The 16,546-nt window shown below is 42.0% G+C and overlaps 1 protein-coding gene across 5 annotated transcripts in view; it reads right to left on the bottom strand.

Annotated features, from left to right (window-relative positions):
* CPS1 (carbamoyl-phosphate synthase 1) overlaps positions 1-16,546 on the bottom strand; it is a 230,906-nt gene that overhangs the window by 138,417 nt on the left and 75,943 nt on the right. For all 5 annotated transcript variants that reach the window (XM_061607673.1, XM_061607675.1, XM_061607674.1 and 2 more), the window contains 3 exons: positions 7,626-7,724; positions 3,839-3,934; positions 976-1,165 (listed from right to left, as the gene is read on the bottom strand). In XM_061607673.1, the coding sequence (XP_061463657.1) occupies positions 976-1,165; positions 3,839-3,934; positions 7,626-7,724 (385 nt within the window). The remainder of the gene's footprint in view (positions 1-975; positions 1,166-3,838; positions 3,935-7,625; positions 7,725-16,546) is intronic.

The raw sequence follows: 16,546 nt of genomic DNA, 5'->3' as shown, positions 1-16,546 counted from the left end.
CTATCCCAAAGGCTTAGGGATGATGCCACTTCCCCCCCGGAATTAAAAATGCAGGCCATATGAAAAATAAACAACTGAAATGCACCTTTTACTAACTCACTGTTGAAAAACTGCTTTGGGTTGGATTTAACTAAGTCCTACTCAGAGTAGTCTCATTGAAATTAATTAACCTAAAGTTAGACAAGTCTATTAATGTCAATGGGTCTACTCTGAATAGGACTGGCACTGAATTCCACCTTTAGATACTTCACTGAGAAGGCCTGTCAACAGGCAAAACATTTGACAAAGCTCCAGATGTAACATTTGAAAGTAGGGAATTAGCCAATAAGATTATAGCTTGTTGTTGGAATGAAACAAGATCTTAATATTGTGAATTAGCTATAGTTAATTGTCTGTAACTTGTTGCTTTAAAGAACCAAAGGTACATGATAAGACCACTATCCATCCAACATGGCTAAAATCACTGCATCTTGTAACCTTCACCTCTATATAGCGAAAGGGCTGCCTCAGGAATACGTTTACCTTATCTGCAGGCACATTTGTGTGGATGATAGGGAAACATCTGTGTTCCCCCATTATGTACAGATGCATATACCTGACTGAGTAACATAATGGAGCTATCAGTAATATGGTCCTGTTAGGCAACGAGACGTGTGCTTCTGTTCAGAGGCAGAAGACACACACATACAAAGACAGAAAGTTGCTGCTAGAAACTTAGTAGAAACTCCTCTCACAGGGCCCTCGGATTTCCATTTTACCTGATGAAAAATTCTGCATGTCTTGAAACCTTGCATACTTTTACATGAAAAAAAATTCTAATAAAAGATAGGACCACCATTCATTTCAGAGCACCAATTGTTTTTATAAAATTATATATGCGATTCCTACATTTTACTGTTTATTACATGTGAAGTTAACAAGGATAGCTTTTGACTGTAAAAAGAGAGAAGAGCATTCATTCCTCAATAAACGTACCACAGTTGAGAGCAGTCTGCCCGCCCATACCAAGAATTAACCCATCCGGCCGTTCTGCTTTGATGACCTCTGTAACAAACTGTGGGGTGATTGGGAGAAAGTAAACTGTGTCAGCCTGCTTTAGGCCAACTTCATTGGTCTGAACTGAGGCGATGTTGGGGTTCATCAGGACAGTTTTCACATTTTCTTCCTACAAAAACACACACACACGTCTTTCAATATATATACTCTCTACAGCCAAGAAAGATAAATACTACATGCAGAGTAGATGCTCAAACTGCTACCCTCTTCATTTCACCAACTTTGACTCAACTTCCTTCCTCTGAAACAAGGAGAACCTGTTTTTAGGCCTGATTGCTCTTGACACAAATTTATAAGCAACCACTATTCTGACATGCAGTAAAGAGTGGATAACAACTTAGAAATGAATTTTAGACAAAATGACAAAATGTTTAGTATTACTAATGGAAGCTTGCTTAGCAAGTAATTTGAAAAAGACATGAAATCACTAAAGCTACTTATTCACTAATTCTATGATGGTGGAAACCGTCTAAAACAAAAGCAGTGGGTTGTATTCACCTATGAGCGAGCAGAGTTCCGGTCACACAACAGGACTTGCCTTTCCTCTCCTTCACCTGCACACCCTCATCTGCTCTGGAGATTCCCCAACCCTCTGGAGGAGATTTTGTGGGCATGGAGGGGATTGTTCAAACAGAATGCCAGCATTTGGATACCACTCTGTGGGAATATTTTTTAAGTACAAGTGTGTGCACTTTGTTATATGGGCGTTACTTCAATATATTTCTCCTTTCCACTCTTTCCGTGGCCATCCTTGTGAATTAACATGTGGTCATACAGCTTATTTATATTTGGCCACATGTTAATCATTCATGGCACCAAGCCATCTAATAAACATCAGCTTAAGACTGGTCCTGTATCAACACAATGGTAGTCAAATATTGATGTAAATATTTAGGCACATCTTGCAATGCTATGCTCACGTAAACTGCCCTGGCTTCACATCCTACTGTAAATCATGCTGCTGAAGGCAAGGTCACAAAGAGCAAATGTCGCCTCTGGAATGGCTGATTAGCACGAAGATCAAGACAACTGGCTGGCGGTGAGCGAAGGAAGGTCAAGCTGGCAAGATTTATTAGAAAATATAACTTTTCTTAAATGTGAAAAGCAGAGGGCAAGAGAATTGGAGAGTGTCATTTTTAGAAGAAATGTTTTTCCTTAGAAATTAAGATTATCTTTGTATAGGGAAGGTGCCTCTAATCCATTTTCTCTGATGATTTGATATTTTGAAGTAATATCACAGGCCAGCAGTGTTTTCCCACAGGCTGACTGCTCCCTACCTCTAGGCTGTAGAAAAAGCATGATGAATCAGTTTGCCAATTTCAGGGGCTAGCTGGTGCCCATTGTGGGTCAGCCAAAGAGCCACATGATCAGAAATGTTAATTTCAATGCTTCCCAACCTTTTGAATTGTTTTGATTGATCAGTTGTTAATATATTTTTCAGGGATTAAAAATTAATTGTGCTACTTGCAAAATTCTGGTGGAATAATTTTTTGTGGCTCAGACACTACAGTTTGAGCTCCCTTATTTATGTACCAGCAGCATACTCCTTTTATCACCCTTCTTATATTGCAAAGCTCACCAGAAACAAACCTTTAAGTGCCATTGATTTCAATGGAAATGATTTAAAAGATGCGATGAACTCTCTCACTGAAATCAATGGGACATAACAGTGCTTAACTTTGGCTGGATAATGCCAATTCCACTTTTCCCAAGAGAGCTATGCCTTGACCTTCATGACCAGAAATCTTATGAGCTCTTCTCTCCAAGAATGAACAAATATGTTTTGTGATCTTTCCTCATCATATAATATTGTTATTTTAACCTCTGTGTTGGAAAAAAAAATAACTTAAAAAACAGCCATAACATGAGAACAAGGACAAGATTCCTTAGGCTGCAACCCTATGCCTACCTGGGAGTGAGCCTAATGAGTAGACATATGTAGGATTGCAGTGTTAGTCCCCCTCCTCCAAAAAACTCCCTAATTATCATGTGAGCTACAGAGTTGCTCCCTTCCAAAACAGTGTTTTGTAAATAATTTAAGGCCTTCAAAGCCTTTTACTGTCACAAAAATGGCTCTCAGACACACCTTTTGCAAATGAGTGCATAACATAACACTGCATTTTTGTTAAATCACCTGAACGATTAGCGGTTTATTGGAAAGATACACATAAACCCAGAACGTTTCAGGGGGTTGGACTTGATGGCCTTATAGGCCCCTTCCAACTGTACTATTCTATGAAATATTTTAACACACATGATGTGTTGTGCTCTAATAACAGGTGCCTGTTATCTGTCATTTTGTCTTGGAACATACAGAACTTGACAAAAGATGCCAAACTATATGGCAAACAATGCATTTTCCACAATAAAACAGAATGGCTAAAGTTTCTTTAGCACAACCACTTATGCGAACTATTTCATTGCCCGCATATTAATAATGGAATTAGCTCACAACCTGTTCAAAGGAAGGATGAACAGAGTTTATTCTCATTAAATAATGCAGGCAGATCTACCTAACTTTCCATTCCTGTCAAAGACTTAAGCAAGACAGAACAAATAATTATATAACTGCTATATGAAAGAGCAAGGATGGATGTGGAATATACTAAACCAGGGATGGAGAACCTGTGGACCTCCAAATGTTGTTGGACTACAGCTCCGATCATCTCTGGCCACTGAACATGTTCACTGGGGCTGATGAGATTGGAGTCCAGCAATACCTGGAGGACCACAAGTTCCCCATCCCTGTGCTAACATTTCACTTCACTTTCCACATTCTCACCTTCATGGCCTTGACAGCCTGTGATCCAGAATAATCAAATTCTCCTGCTTGGCCAATGCACAAACCACCAGATCCTAGGATTAGAACTTTGGAAACCTGAAAACAAGCAACAGGTGAATATAATTAAATCATTCCTCATTTAGCAAGTAAGCTGATTCCATACCTGTTCATTCTTTCAAAATGGTTTCCAGGACATGGAAGGGTCTAGTCTTTTACTACTGCAGGAATGGGGAACATTTGGTGTTGCCATCTAAAATGGCAGGCTGAATGGCTAATTCCCAAGAATAAACACCCTAGCCTGCCAATTCAAAAGAGCAGCAAGCTTGCTATGCCTTCTTCAGAAGGTCACCCTACTACCAGCAGAAGTAGGGAACAGCAGAGGAGCAATCTCCAGCCCAGTCTCCTCCCTTGCATCACTGCTGACGTAAAGCAACCCTCCATGTGTTGGGGACTGCACTTCTACATGCAGGAAGTTGCTCTATGCACTACAAAAATTCTAAACCAGAGGTTTAGAAAGAATTCCCTGAGGCAGAAGTTATCCCTCCAACTCATGGTGGATGACAGAGATGGTAACAGGGGTGGAGAATTGTGGTCATCCCCACCCTCTCATATTGTGTGAGGGATTAAAACACCTGAATAAGGCTCATATCTGCCCAGACATCTTGAGGACATTGCTGTGCAAGGGAGGACCTTTTAATGGGCCTACCCAGTGGAAAATCCTAGAACTGGAGCCCCAGTAAGTAATTCTGTTCCAGATGTTTTGAACAGGGTACCAGTTGTTCCTTGGACAAATCTTAGGGAAAACAGATGGTGCAGACACACATCCTTATAGAAAATAATTTGAACCAGATTTGGTTTGGATGCCTATTTTTCAAATCTAGTCATAGAGAACTACCTTTGTTGCTTTGGCACTGAATCTCAGCTTTCATGCATTTAGAGTATGCCAGTGGTTATTGGTACATGGCATAAGTGATCAGAGTCTGGGTCTCATGTGCTTCCCTGACCCTCCATTCTCCTGCTTTTAAAATGGCTGCTTCCTTTTAAATGATGTTGGTTTTGTTTGTTAGTGCTTTTAGGCTGAATATCTTATTTTGTATAATCTTATTTTGTACTGTTCTGATTTTGAGTAAACTGCTTTGTGTACTTTTGCAGAAAAGTATAAATTCATAATTCAATCGCTGTCATCATGTACTCCAGTCATGCTTAACTTCCTGCATCATACTTGTTGGAAGTGGGGCAAGAGCAACTCCTGTTTGGGTTCTTTGGTTTGTATTACAGAAGGAAGATAGAGTTAGGGTCCTCCAGCTGCCTAGGTTTGCCTACCTTTACCTGTGCTCTTCTCTATCTAACTTCCTTCCATTGAACTGATATGATCTGGGAAGCTGACCTGCCCCCTTTTTCCTTTGATTTCTTCTTCGACTGTTAAAGGAGAAAGAGAAATCTTTGTCTTTTCTCTCTCTTCTGAGCCATGAGGGCAATGCCCAAGTCTGGGCACTGCGCCTCCAACTTAGTAAGTTAGAACTAGGTATGCCTTTCCTATCTACTATGTATTTCTATAAATACTCTTATTTTACTAAATCTTAAGTCTCAGTGATCTAAATGCAGGGTAAAAGCCTGCTACTTAGGTAAATACACACACGCAGCTCAGAGCGCTAAGAATCTCTGCATAAATATTTCCATAACAATACTGGTGCTAAACTTAATACTTTCCATGTTTGATTTTTACCTCAAAAGTAGAAGTTGCTGGGGGCGGGGTGGGTAAAATCCCCTTTAACCTCTCCAATCTTATCTTTTCCCATTTTTCCCTCCAGCTTAACTTCCCCAATCATTTCCCCCCTTCATTTTATTCATGCATGAGAAATCCCTGCCAATCAGCAATCAAGACCTGGATGTGACGATACATTGTGCTATGTAGCCGATCAACCAGCTGTGTGTGGACCTTACTAAGGATAATTGAAGCTCAACAGAGTGAGGGCAACACTTCCTATACCAGTCAGTCCTAGCCAATCAAAGATCAATGACAAAACAGATATTTGGCCCTTTCACAATGATCTTTGAAAAAGTGCCAAAGAGGGCTCTTTCAATACTGATGAAGCACTTCATGAAAATATTACACCTCATTTCTGCTCAAAAATTACAACCTTCTGTTCTTTGTATAAAAGCAAAAACTCAAATATTCAGAATAAAAGATTTAAACAAAACAAATTTTACTGACTAAATCAGTAAATGTGCATATACTGGTTTGTGCAATGTGTAAAGTCTCTGAAGTTGCCTTTGTGTTATTAAATTCAGCTTTCCTAGCAAGGACTCTGAATGGCTTTGTGACAAAAAGAAAAAGCTCTATAGAAAAGCCAGCACTCCAATACATATTAAGTATTTTGAATAACTTTTGAGACTCCCATGCTATTTATGTGAATGTCTGACTGTTGTTAATGCAAAAGAAATGCAAAGGCATTCTTAGTACAAGTCAGTATTCTGATCAATATGGGGTTTATATTTGCCTTTCATACTCATTCAAACAAGAACACTATAGGATCATGTCAGGAAATGTTTGCAGACTGCCCTCCATGTGTAGGGCAGAAGATGGGCCCGGATTGGAAACAACATAACAAGAGCTGAGACCAGGGACTTAGGAGGACCAAGCACTCTTTCTAGTACTAGGTCTGTGTGCAAGGAGTTTGGCATCCAGTATCCCTGTGCCTAAGGTGCAGAAAAATTGGAAAGTTGGATTGAATGACAGCCTTGTTCAGTTACCTACAGAGGTGAGGCATTTGAGTGAAGGAAATTCTGTTAACAAAAGCTAAGGGCAATAACTATTTTTCCAACTGATCAGTTGCTATAAAACTGTAGGACTGGTAAGCAAATCCATGTCAGCTTTATTGGGTAGGATACTAGAATGACTGTGTAAAATGTGCAACTCATTTGTTGACTACCACATTAACTCATAAGCAAGCGTATTTCAATATGGTTGATCGCAGCTCTTGTGTTATTTGTTCAATAGCAGATGCTCTGTGGGAGGATATAGTCATGTGGGGATGGGGGCTGGAATCTTAAAATGGAAACAGTCAAGTTTTGTTCACAGCTAATAGTGTAGGAAGGCTCACGAGATACAGAAACTTGAGAACTTGCCAGCAGTGGGCTTTGGATTCAAACCACTTCTCCATAATCACTGGTGATTCTGGGCAAGTCACTCCATCACCATTTCACTTCCCCATCTATAAATGATCTTCTCCAAGAAGATAAATGCAGTGCCTGATTTCTAAAATGTTCTGTGCCGGAGCTCAAGGTTCCTGGGAAAGGCCACTCTCTAACCATTCTCTCATATGTTCAATTATGAAAGGGCACTCTGCACAAGAGCAGAGATATTATATTTTTATTCTTAGCAGCCACATTTTCCAGTGCTCAGCCCTGGCATTTAAAACAGGTTATGAAACTGAACCTTGCTGAACATTGGCTTGAGTTAAGCCGTGGATGGACAAATGAGATAAAGAAGATTAACAGTTCCCAAGCCTCAGGGATCTCGTAGGAATTGATAACATTAAACAATTATCTAAACAGTCTGCTTTAGGGATACAAAACTCTATGTATCAATAACTATTTCAAAGCAAAATTGAGAGATAATATAACTATAATGAGTAGCATAATCAGGACAATTTTTGCAAGGTACTTTCAGTTGTCCAAATTCTCAGGTAATAGATCTGGACAGGATGTCTGCCCATCTTTTTCAATAACGTTACCAGTCACTTTATGACTGATGGCTAAATGTAAAACACATTAATAAACTGACCTCAACTCTCGAAGTTGCAGCTGCGGCCTTGGGCAGCGCTGAAGCAATGGTGGTACCTTTTCCCTTCTTGATCAGTGATATAAATGAATCAAATAAGAACTAGGGAAAGTAAATAAAATGCATGTCAGCATCAACAAGAAGAGAACATTCATATTATAAAGAGACAGAGGGGGCAGGGAGCCTATGTGGACATTAAGAGCCAAATCCTTTTTGTTTGTAATGGAGCTCTGGAGCTATTAGTTTTACCATGCTGATTCTAACTACTAAAGTAACAATGCCACATTGTGCATGATAATGAGGAAAACCTATGTTTTACTATCTTAATCTAAAAGATGTAATTCTAAAGATGATAAAGGTGATAGCCAACAATAATCATACTCTGCGTCGACCCATTAAAGTCAGTCCATTATGTCAATGGGTCTACTCGGAGTATGACTAACGTTGGCTACCCCACAAAATCTTTTAAGGATGTTTCAGGTCCTCATGGTGGGAAAACACTCTTGAATGTGTCCCCAAGCCTTTCTGCCTGGCCCCTAGGACTCTTCCTATGCCACACCCCATCCCCCCAGGCCAAACCCCTCATGACCCTGCTTTGCACCCACCTTGAGTATTTTTGCTTGGTTGAAATGTGTCCTCAATCTCTGATAATGCCTTTTGCTGGCAAGGATGGGTGATAGATAGGGGTGTGCGAGAGGGTAGAAACTAACCTATATTTGTTGCTCCGCCGGCCCTGTCCACCACTGGCATGTGTTCCCCAGGAGGTTGTCGAGAAGGGAATGTTGCCCTCAGGCTGAAAAATGTTCCTTACACCTAGCTTAAATTCATCCAGTCACCCTAATCTAGAACTTTGTTTTTGTATTTGCATTGTGAAATGCACATGAAGTTCTTCATTCACTCCAGTGGAGTGGTGGTCAGCCTCTTGTTCAGGGAAACGCTCTACGTCCATGGAGCATTTGCACCCACAAGGGATCAATGGATCAGAGCAAGCATAGCAAAAATGTGCATGTTCAGGAGACAGTTTCTAACTATTGCAACACTTCCTCCATCATGGTTTCCATTCAATTCCCCTTACAGAGCTCCTTGGTCCAGATTACTCTTCCTAACCTTTTTCCAAATCCTTGACACAAAATCATCCCATCATATAAAAACTCAAATATGGTATTTTGTATGAAATATGCACATTGTGCAAGTTAGCATAAGTCTACAGAATTACTATCATAAGCACAGGATTTGAAGGGTTTTAGTGCAATAAGCTAACATGATTACCCCCTCTGGAATTTGCCTATTTAGGATCATTAGAACTCTCTCTAATTAGATTGTGAATCTAGTTCATTTAATTAATAATTAACCTAATTAATAGATGCACTCAATATATTGAATCCCAAACCAACAAGTACTTAAGAAGCTTAAAGCATGCATCTAATACAATTTGCATGAAAATCTTAACATAGATCCAATGAGGTCTGCACTGATTTATAACAGAAGCTGCTGTAGAGAACATTTGTATATATTCACTAATAGGCAAAAAAAACTTGTGGTTTAAGAAAGTACCTATAGCCAACATATATTTCTATCAAACTTTAAAAAACAGGGAAATTGGGCAGCTATAGTGAATGCACCAAGGGAACAGGAGACCTGACCTCCTCTCTGAGATATTGTAAAAGGTAAAGGTGTCCCCGCACTTGTAGTGCGAGTTGTTTCCGACGCTTAGGGTGATGTCTTGCGACGTTTACTAGGCAGACCGTATATATGGGGTGGGATTGCCAGTTCCTTCCCCAGCCTTTCTTTACCCCCCAGCATATGCTGGGTACTCATTTTACCAACCACGGATGGATGGAAGGCTGAGTGGACCTCGACCCCTTTTACCGGAGATTCGACTTCCTCCTTTCATAGAATCATAGAGTTGGAAGGGGCTTTGTAGGCCATCAAGTCCAACCCCCTGCTCACAGCAGGAAATCCACAGCTAGAGCATCTCCTGAAGACAGCCGTCCAGCCTCTGCTTGAAGACATCCAGCGAAGGGGATCCCACCACCTCCCTAGGCAGTCGGTTCCATTGCCAAACCGCCCTTACTGTCAAGAAGTTCCTTCTAATATCCAGTCTGAATCGACGCTCTTGCAACTTAAAACCATTAGACCTAGTCCTACCCTCTGGGGCAGCAGAGAACAAATCTGTACCCTCCTCTATGTGACAGCCCTTCAGGTACTAAAAGAGTGCAATCATGTCACCCCTCAGCCTTCTCTTCACCAGACTGAACATGCCAAGTTCCTTCAACCTTTCCTCATAAGACTTGTTCTCCATACCGGCTATCATCCTCATCGCCCTCTTCTGAACCCGCTCTAACTTGTCTATATCCTTCTTAAAATGAGGCGTCCAGAACTGAACGCAGTATTCCAGATGAGGCCTGACTAATGCAGAATATAGTGGGACTATTACTTCCCTCGACCTGGAAACTATAGCTCTGTTTATGCATCCCAAAACCGCGTTTACCTTTTTTGCTGCAGCATCACACTGCTGGGTCATGTTCAATTTGTGATCCACTACAGTTCCAAGGTCCTTCTCACACGCACTACTGCTAAGCCGGGTATTTCCCATCCTGTACCCGTGCATTTTGTTTTTGTGGCCTAAGTGCAGAATCTTGCATTTGTCTTTATTGAATTTCATTTTATTAATTTCAGCCCAATTTTCTAATCTATTCAGGTCCCTTTGGATTTTATTCCTGTCTTCTATTGTGTTAGCTATCCCTCCCAGTTTCGTATCATCCGCAAACTTCATAAGGCTTCCCTCCACCCCATCATCTAAGTCACTGATAAAAATGTTGAAGAGTATCGGCTCCAGGACAGAACCCTGTGGCACTCCACTCGAAACCTCCTTCCAGTCCGAAGCAGAGCCACCGACGACCACTCTGAGTACGGTTTTCCAACCAGTTGTGAATCCACCTGACAGTATTTCCATCTAATCCGCACTTGACCAGTTTGCTAATCAAAAGGTCGTGGGGGACTTTATCAAACTCTTTGCTGAAATCTAGATAGATGACATCTACAGCATTTCCACCATCTACTAAGCTAGTAACCTGATCAAAAAAAGAGATGAGATTAGTTTGACAGGATTTTTTCTTGACAAACCCATGCTGGCTCTGACCAATTACAGCATTGTCATCTAGATAGTTGCCAATGGACTCTTTTATTATCTGTTCTAATATCTTTCCCGGTATTGAAGTCAGACTGACCGGCCTATAATTCCCCAGATCTTCTTTTTTACCCTTTTTAAAGAGTGGAAAGACGTTTGCCCGTCTCCAATCCTCCAGCACCTCTCCCGTTCTCCAGGATTTCTCAGAGATGATGGCAAGAGGTTCCGAGAGTACATCTGCAAGTTCCTTCAATACTCTGGGATGCAGTTCATCAGGCCCTGGAGATTTGAACTCATTTAGGTTAACTAGGTATTTCCTGACTATCTCCTTATCAATCTTGAACTGCAATCCCAACCCCTTACTGAGATTGCTACCGATGCAAGGTTGCACAGTGTTCCCTTTTTGGGAGAAAATGAAGGCAAAATAGGCATTGAGCAGTTCTGCCTTTTCCTTGTTATCTGTCAACATTTTGCCATCCTCATTGAGCAGCATAAGAACATAAGAACATAAGAAGAGCCTGCTGGATCAGGCCAGTGGCCCATCTAGTCCAGCATCCTGTTCTCACAGTGGCCAACCAGGTGCCTGGGGGAAGCCCGCAAGCAGGACCCGAGTGCAAGAACACTCTCCCCTCCTGAGGCTTCCGGCAACTGGTTTTCAGAAGCATGCTGCCTCTGACTAGGGTGGCAGAGCACAGCCATCATGGCTAGTAGCCATTGATAGCCCTGTCCTCCATGAATTTGTCTAATCTTCTTTTAAAGCCGTCCAAGCTGGTGGCCATTACTGCATCTTGTGGGAGCAAGTTCCATAGTTTAACTATGCGCTGAGTAAAGAAGTACTTCCTTTTGTCTGTCCTGAATCTTCCAACATTCAGCTTCTTTGAATGTCCACGAGTTCTAGTATTATGAGAGAGGGAGAAGAACTTTTCTCTATCCACTTTCTCAATGCCATGCATAATTTTATACACTTCTATCATGTCTCCTCTGACCCGCCTTTTCTCTAAACTAAAGAGCCCCAAATGCTGCAACCTTTCCTCGTAAGGGAGTCACTCCATCCCCTTGATCATTCTGGTTGCCCTCTTCTGAACCTTTTCCAACTCTATAATATCCTTTTTGAGATGAGGCGACCAGAACTGTACACAGTATTCCAAATGCGGCTGCACCATAGATTTATACAACGGCATTATGATATCGGCTGTTTTATTTTCAATACCTTTCCTAATTATCGCTAGCATGGAATTTGCCTTTTTCACAGCTGCCGCACACTGGGTCGACATTTTCATCGTGCTGTCCACTACAACCCCGAGGTCTCTCTCTGAACCGCCAGTTCAGACCCCATGAGCGTATATGTGAAATTCAGATTTTTTGCTCCAATATGCATAATTTTACACTTGTTTATATTGAATTGCATTTGCCATTTTTCCGCCCATTCACTCAGTTTGGAGAGGTCTTTTTGGAGCTCTTCGCAATCCCTTTTTGTTTTAACAACCCTGAACAATTTAGTGTCATCAGCAAACTTGGCCACTTCACTGCTCACTCCTAATTCTAGGTCATTAATGAACAAGTTGAAAAGTACAGGTCCCAATACCGATCCTTGAGGGACTCCACTTTCTACAGCCCTCCATTGGGAGAACTGTCCGTTTATTCCTACTCTCTGCTTTCTGCTTCTTAACCAATTCCTTATCCACAAGAGGACCTCTCCTCTTATTCCATGACTGCTAAGCTTCCTCAGAAGCCTTTGGTGAGGTACCTTGTCAAACGCTTTTTGAAAGTCTAAGTACACTATGTCCACTGGATCACCTCTATCTATATGCTTGTTGACACTCTCAAAGAATTCTAATAGGTTACTGAGACAGGACTTTCCCTTGCAGAAGCCATGCTGGCTCTGCTTCAGCAAGGCTTGTTCTTCTATGTGCTTAGTTAATCTAGCTTTAATCATACTTTCTACCAGTTTTCCAGGGACAGAAGTTAAGCTAACTGGCCTGTAATTTCCGGGATCCCACCATTTCCTTGGTCTTTCTCTTGCTTCAAACATATCTGAAAAAACCCTTTTTGTTGTTCCTCGCTTCCCTCGCCAGCCTCAGCTCATTCTGGGTTTTAGCTTTCCTTACACTATTCCTGCAAGCCCGAGCCGTTCATCGGTACTCTTCCTTGGTGATGCGTCCTTCCTTCCATTCTTTATATATGCTCTTTTTTATTTTTATCTCCTCCACCAGTATTCCGTGTAGCCACATTGGCTTTTTCTGCTGCCTTCCGCTTTTTGTAATACGTTCTTCATGAACTCCCATGCTTCTTGGGCTCCTTTTTTCTTTAGTCTATCTAGCCACGGGATCCTACCCATCATTTCCCTGAGCTTGCTAAATTCGGCTTTCCTGAAATCCAAGGTCCATATTTGACTATATTCTTCTTTGGCTTTCCCCAGAATCACAAATTCCAGCATTACGTGGTCACTTTCCCCCAAGGTACCGACCGCTTTAATTCCCGTGACCAATTCGTCCCTGTTAGTTAAGATCAGGTCCAGGATTGCCGATCCCCTTGTTCCTTCTACTTTTTGAAAGAGGAAATTATCAGCAAGGCCCATCAGGAATTTGTTGGAGGCTTTGTGCTTCGCAGAGTTTGTCTCCCAGCAGATATCCGGGTAGTTGAAGTCCCCCATCACTACTACTTCTTGCCTCCTTGAGATTTCAGAGATTTGTTTGAGAAAGGCCTCGTCTACCACCTCTTCTTGGCCAGGGGGTCTGTAGTAGACACCTACTACCATGTCAGTTTTATTTGTTTCTCCATTTATTTTTACCCAAATGGTCTCTACTGGACCACTTCGTTCATTCTCTTTGATTTCCATAGAGGTGTATTTGTCTTTGATGTATAACGCTGCTCCCCCTCCTTTTCTGTTGCTTCTATTCTTTCTGTAGAGTTTATATCCTTGAATGGCTATATTCCAATCATGGGAGTCATCCCACCAAGTTTCTGTTATCCCTATGAAGTCATATTTGCCTTGATGCACTAAGACTTCAAGCTCCTCTTGCTTGTTTCCCAAGCTCCGCGTGTTGATATATAGACAGCAGAAGTCTCTTTTGTCCCGATTGGATTCCTCCGTTAATATACCATGAGCTTTGCCATGCATCCCTTTCTCTCTCCCAGTGTCTCGTGTACCCTACAAATCCTTGCATTTACAGCCCGCTGTCTTTGGATCGGTATTTGAGCTATCATCTCCATCCCCCAGAGGCTTTAGTTTAAAGCCCTCTTGATGAGTTTTGCCATACTCAAAACTTCATTGGAATCGAACTCCGGTACCGCCCTACAAATTTGTAAAGATGCAAACACAATTTGGGTTTCTCTCTGCTTTTTAATCCAGGAGGTAAGGAATGGGATCCTGTGCAAGTTTGCTGAGAATGAATTGATCATTTGCATGCTTATTGAGTTCAGTGGGTTTTACTCCCCTGCAATCATGGTTAGCATAGGTGAAATTGACCACAGGGGATGGGGAGGGGAGCAGGCAGGAGGGGGAGTAGAAGGGCAGGCTTGATCTTTTGTGTGTTTATTGAGTTCTGTGGGATTTACTCCCATGCAATCATGCTTAGGATGGGTAAAACTGACCATGGGGAGGGAAGCCTGGAGTGTGCAGGGGAGGAGGGAGGAGGAAGAAGAAAGAGGGGAGGGGAGGAGTAAGGAAGGGAGAGAAGAGAAGGAGGGGAAAGGTAGGTCTGTTCATGTGAATGCTTATTAAGTTCAGTGGTATTTACTCTCCTGCAATCATGCTTAGGACAGATAAAACTGACCATGGGGGAGGAGGAACAATAATGATCCATCTCACAGAGTAACTGTAATGATGAATGATGGTTGTCCCCCACTATGAGTCTCACGAGGTCTCCCTCAGCTGTAGTTCCCAGACATGTGTTTGCTGCACCATGGGGAAAAGCAGTTGAGGTGGGTGGCTTCAGGGGAAAGTAGTGGACGATGGAAAGCATTAATCTCTCTCTCTCTCTCTCTCTCTCTCTCTCTCGCGTGCGCTCTCTCTCTCTCTCGCGCTCTCTCTCGCGCTCTCTCTCTCGCGCTCTCTCGCGCTCTCGGTGGGTGTCTAAAAAAATGATGGGTACTTTTTCAGTACTTTGGAAGACACAAATTGTTCATCTTGCCACATCAACTTCTTATCTTTGGTAAATTCTGTTAACAAAATAACAGTTAACAAAGAAAACCAATAAACAATGATTAAAATGCGTTTTCACCCCAAGTATTCTTTCTGTTTGTCTCCATTGAGTGCTAAATACGGGCACGCATGTCCTCTTTTTCCTTGTTTCAGATCCTGATGCTGCTAGTCACACTGCCCCAACTACTCAGCACATCGCCTGAGGGCTTGCCATGAGAAATCACAGGCAGGGGATTAAGCTTCATTTTCAAATGTGAAAACAAGGAAGTGTGCGTATGAATCAATTTAAATAACTCTACAACTTCAATCATGTGAAAGACTTCAGAATGCATTTGAAAAATAATAGGTCTTTTTTTTTTAAGAAAGGGAAAAACCTATTTGCCTTTCAGTAATATAAACCATTTTTCATTTACATCAATCATATGAGATTTGGGACCCAATCCTATCTAAGCAAATTGTGCTGCAGAGTTTAATCCACAATATCACACATAACTCAAAGCATAGCAAGAACTAAGGTACGGTACTAGTAAATAATTCAGTGAGATCTATTGCATTCATGCCTTGCTTGCGGGTTTCCAGCCCGTTTGATGAAAAATGTTGAATTAGGTCAGGGGTGGGGAACCTCAGGCCCAGGGCCTTAATGTGGACCCACCCAGGCCTCTCTATCTCGCCCTCAGGACACTCCCCAGGTCACACAACCCTCTGCAAGCCATACCCCATCTCTTCAGATTGTGCCCCTCAACAGTGCTATGCCGTACCTGGCTGGAGTACTTTTGCCTGGCTGGAATGTGTCCTGGAAGTGTAAGGATGTTTCTGGATTGCCTGGATGGAGAGATGTGCATGTGGTGTGTGCAGAAACATCTAAGTTTTGTGTGGCTAGAACTTGGTAGCCTGCTGTACAAAGGTCAGAGTCACATCCACTGCTCCACCCTTTGGCCCCACCCCACCACTGGCATGCAGTCTCCAGAAGGTTTCTCATGAAGAAATGTGGCCCTCAGGGTGAAAAATGTGCCTTGCCCCTGAATTAGTTGCACCTTTGGTTTCTCCCAGCATGCGTGTTATTATGATCTTCCCTACAGATGGTTATGCCAAGTTAAAAAACAACAGATCTTGCAGAAGTTTCTATCATTTAAGGCCATAGGTTGGATGATTGCAGTGCGTCTTGGAGCAAATATAATCTGCTATTAGAGTCACTGCCTTTGCAAGGTGTGGATCTTACTTCTTCTATAACACCATGTCTGTTCCCCACTATTTATAACTTTTGGTGTATTATTTGTATTCTATCCTTCCTACAAGTTGCTCAAAGCAATGTAAGTGAGATTCCCAGAATCTCACATCCATAAAGAGGCCTGGCCCAGACCTGCTTATTTTCAAAAATAGAATTATATTAGATGCATTAAAGACATTGTCAGGGCACGGTCAGAAAACATGCATGGCACAGCTCCCTTGGTATCCTACTAATATAGTTACGGGATCACATGGCTGAATGCTTCCTTGAAGCAATCCCTTCCTGCACATAGAAAACTAGCCTCTCAGGAAAACATTTCTAGCCCAGACTTTCTCTCAATGTGCTAGATCCTTGGTATCCAACACAGTTGCCACTCACCACATGTGGCGAAATGGCTATAGATCTGTGGCGAATTGGTGCTT

This window comes from Rhineura floridana, chromosome 2, assembly GCF_030035675.1.
Source record: "Rhineura floridana isolate rRhiFlo1 chromosome 2, rRhiFlo1.hap2, whole genome shotgun sequence".
Taxonomy (NCBI): Eukaryota; Metazoa; Chordata; class Lepidosauria; order Squamata; family Rhineuridae; genus Rhineura; species Rhineura floridana.
The sequence above is the reverse complement of the archived record's forward strand: the minus strand, read 5'-3'. Positions and strand labels throughout refer to the sequence as shown.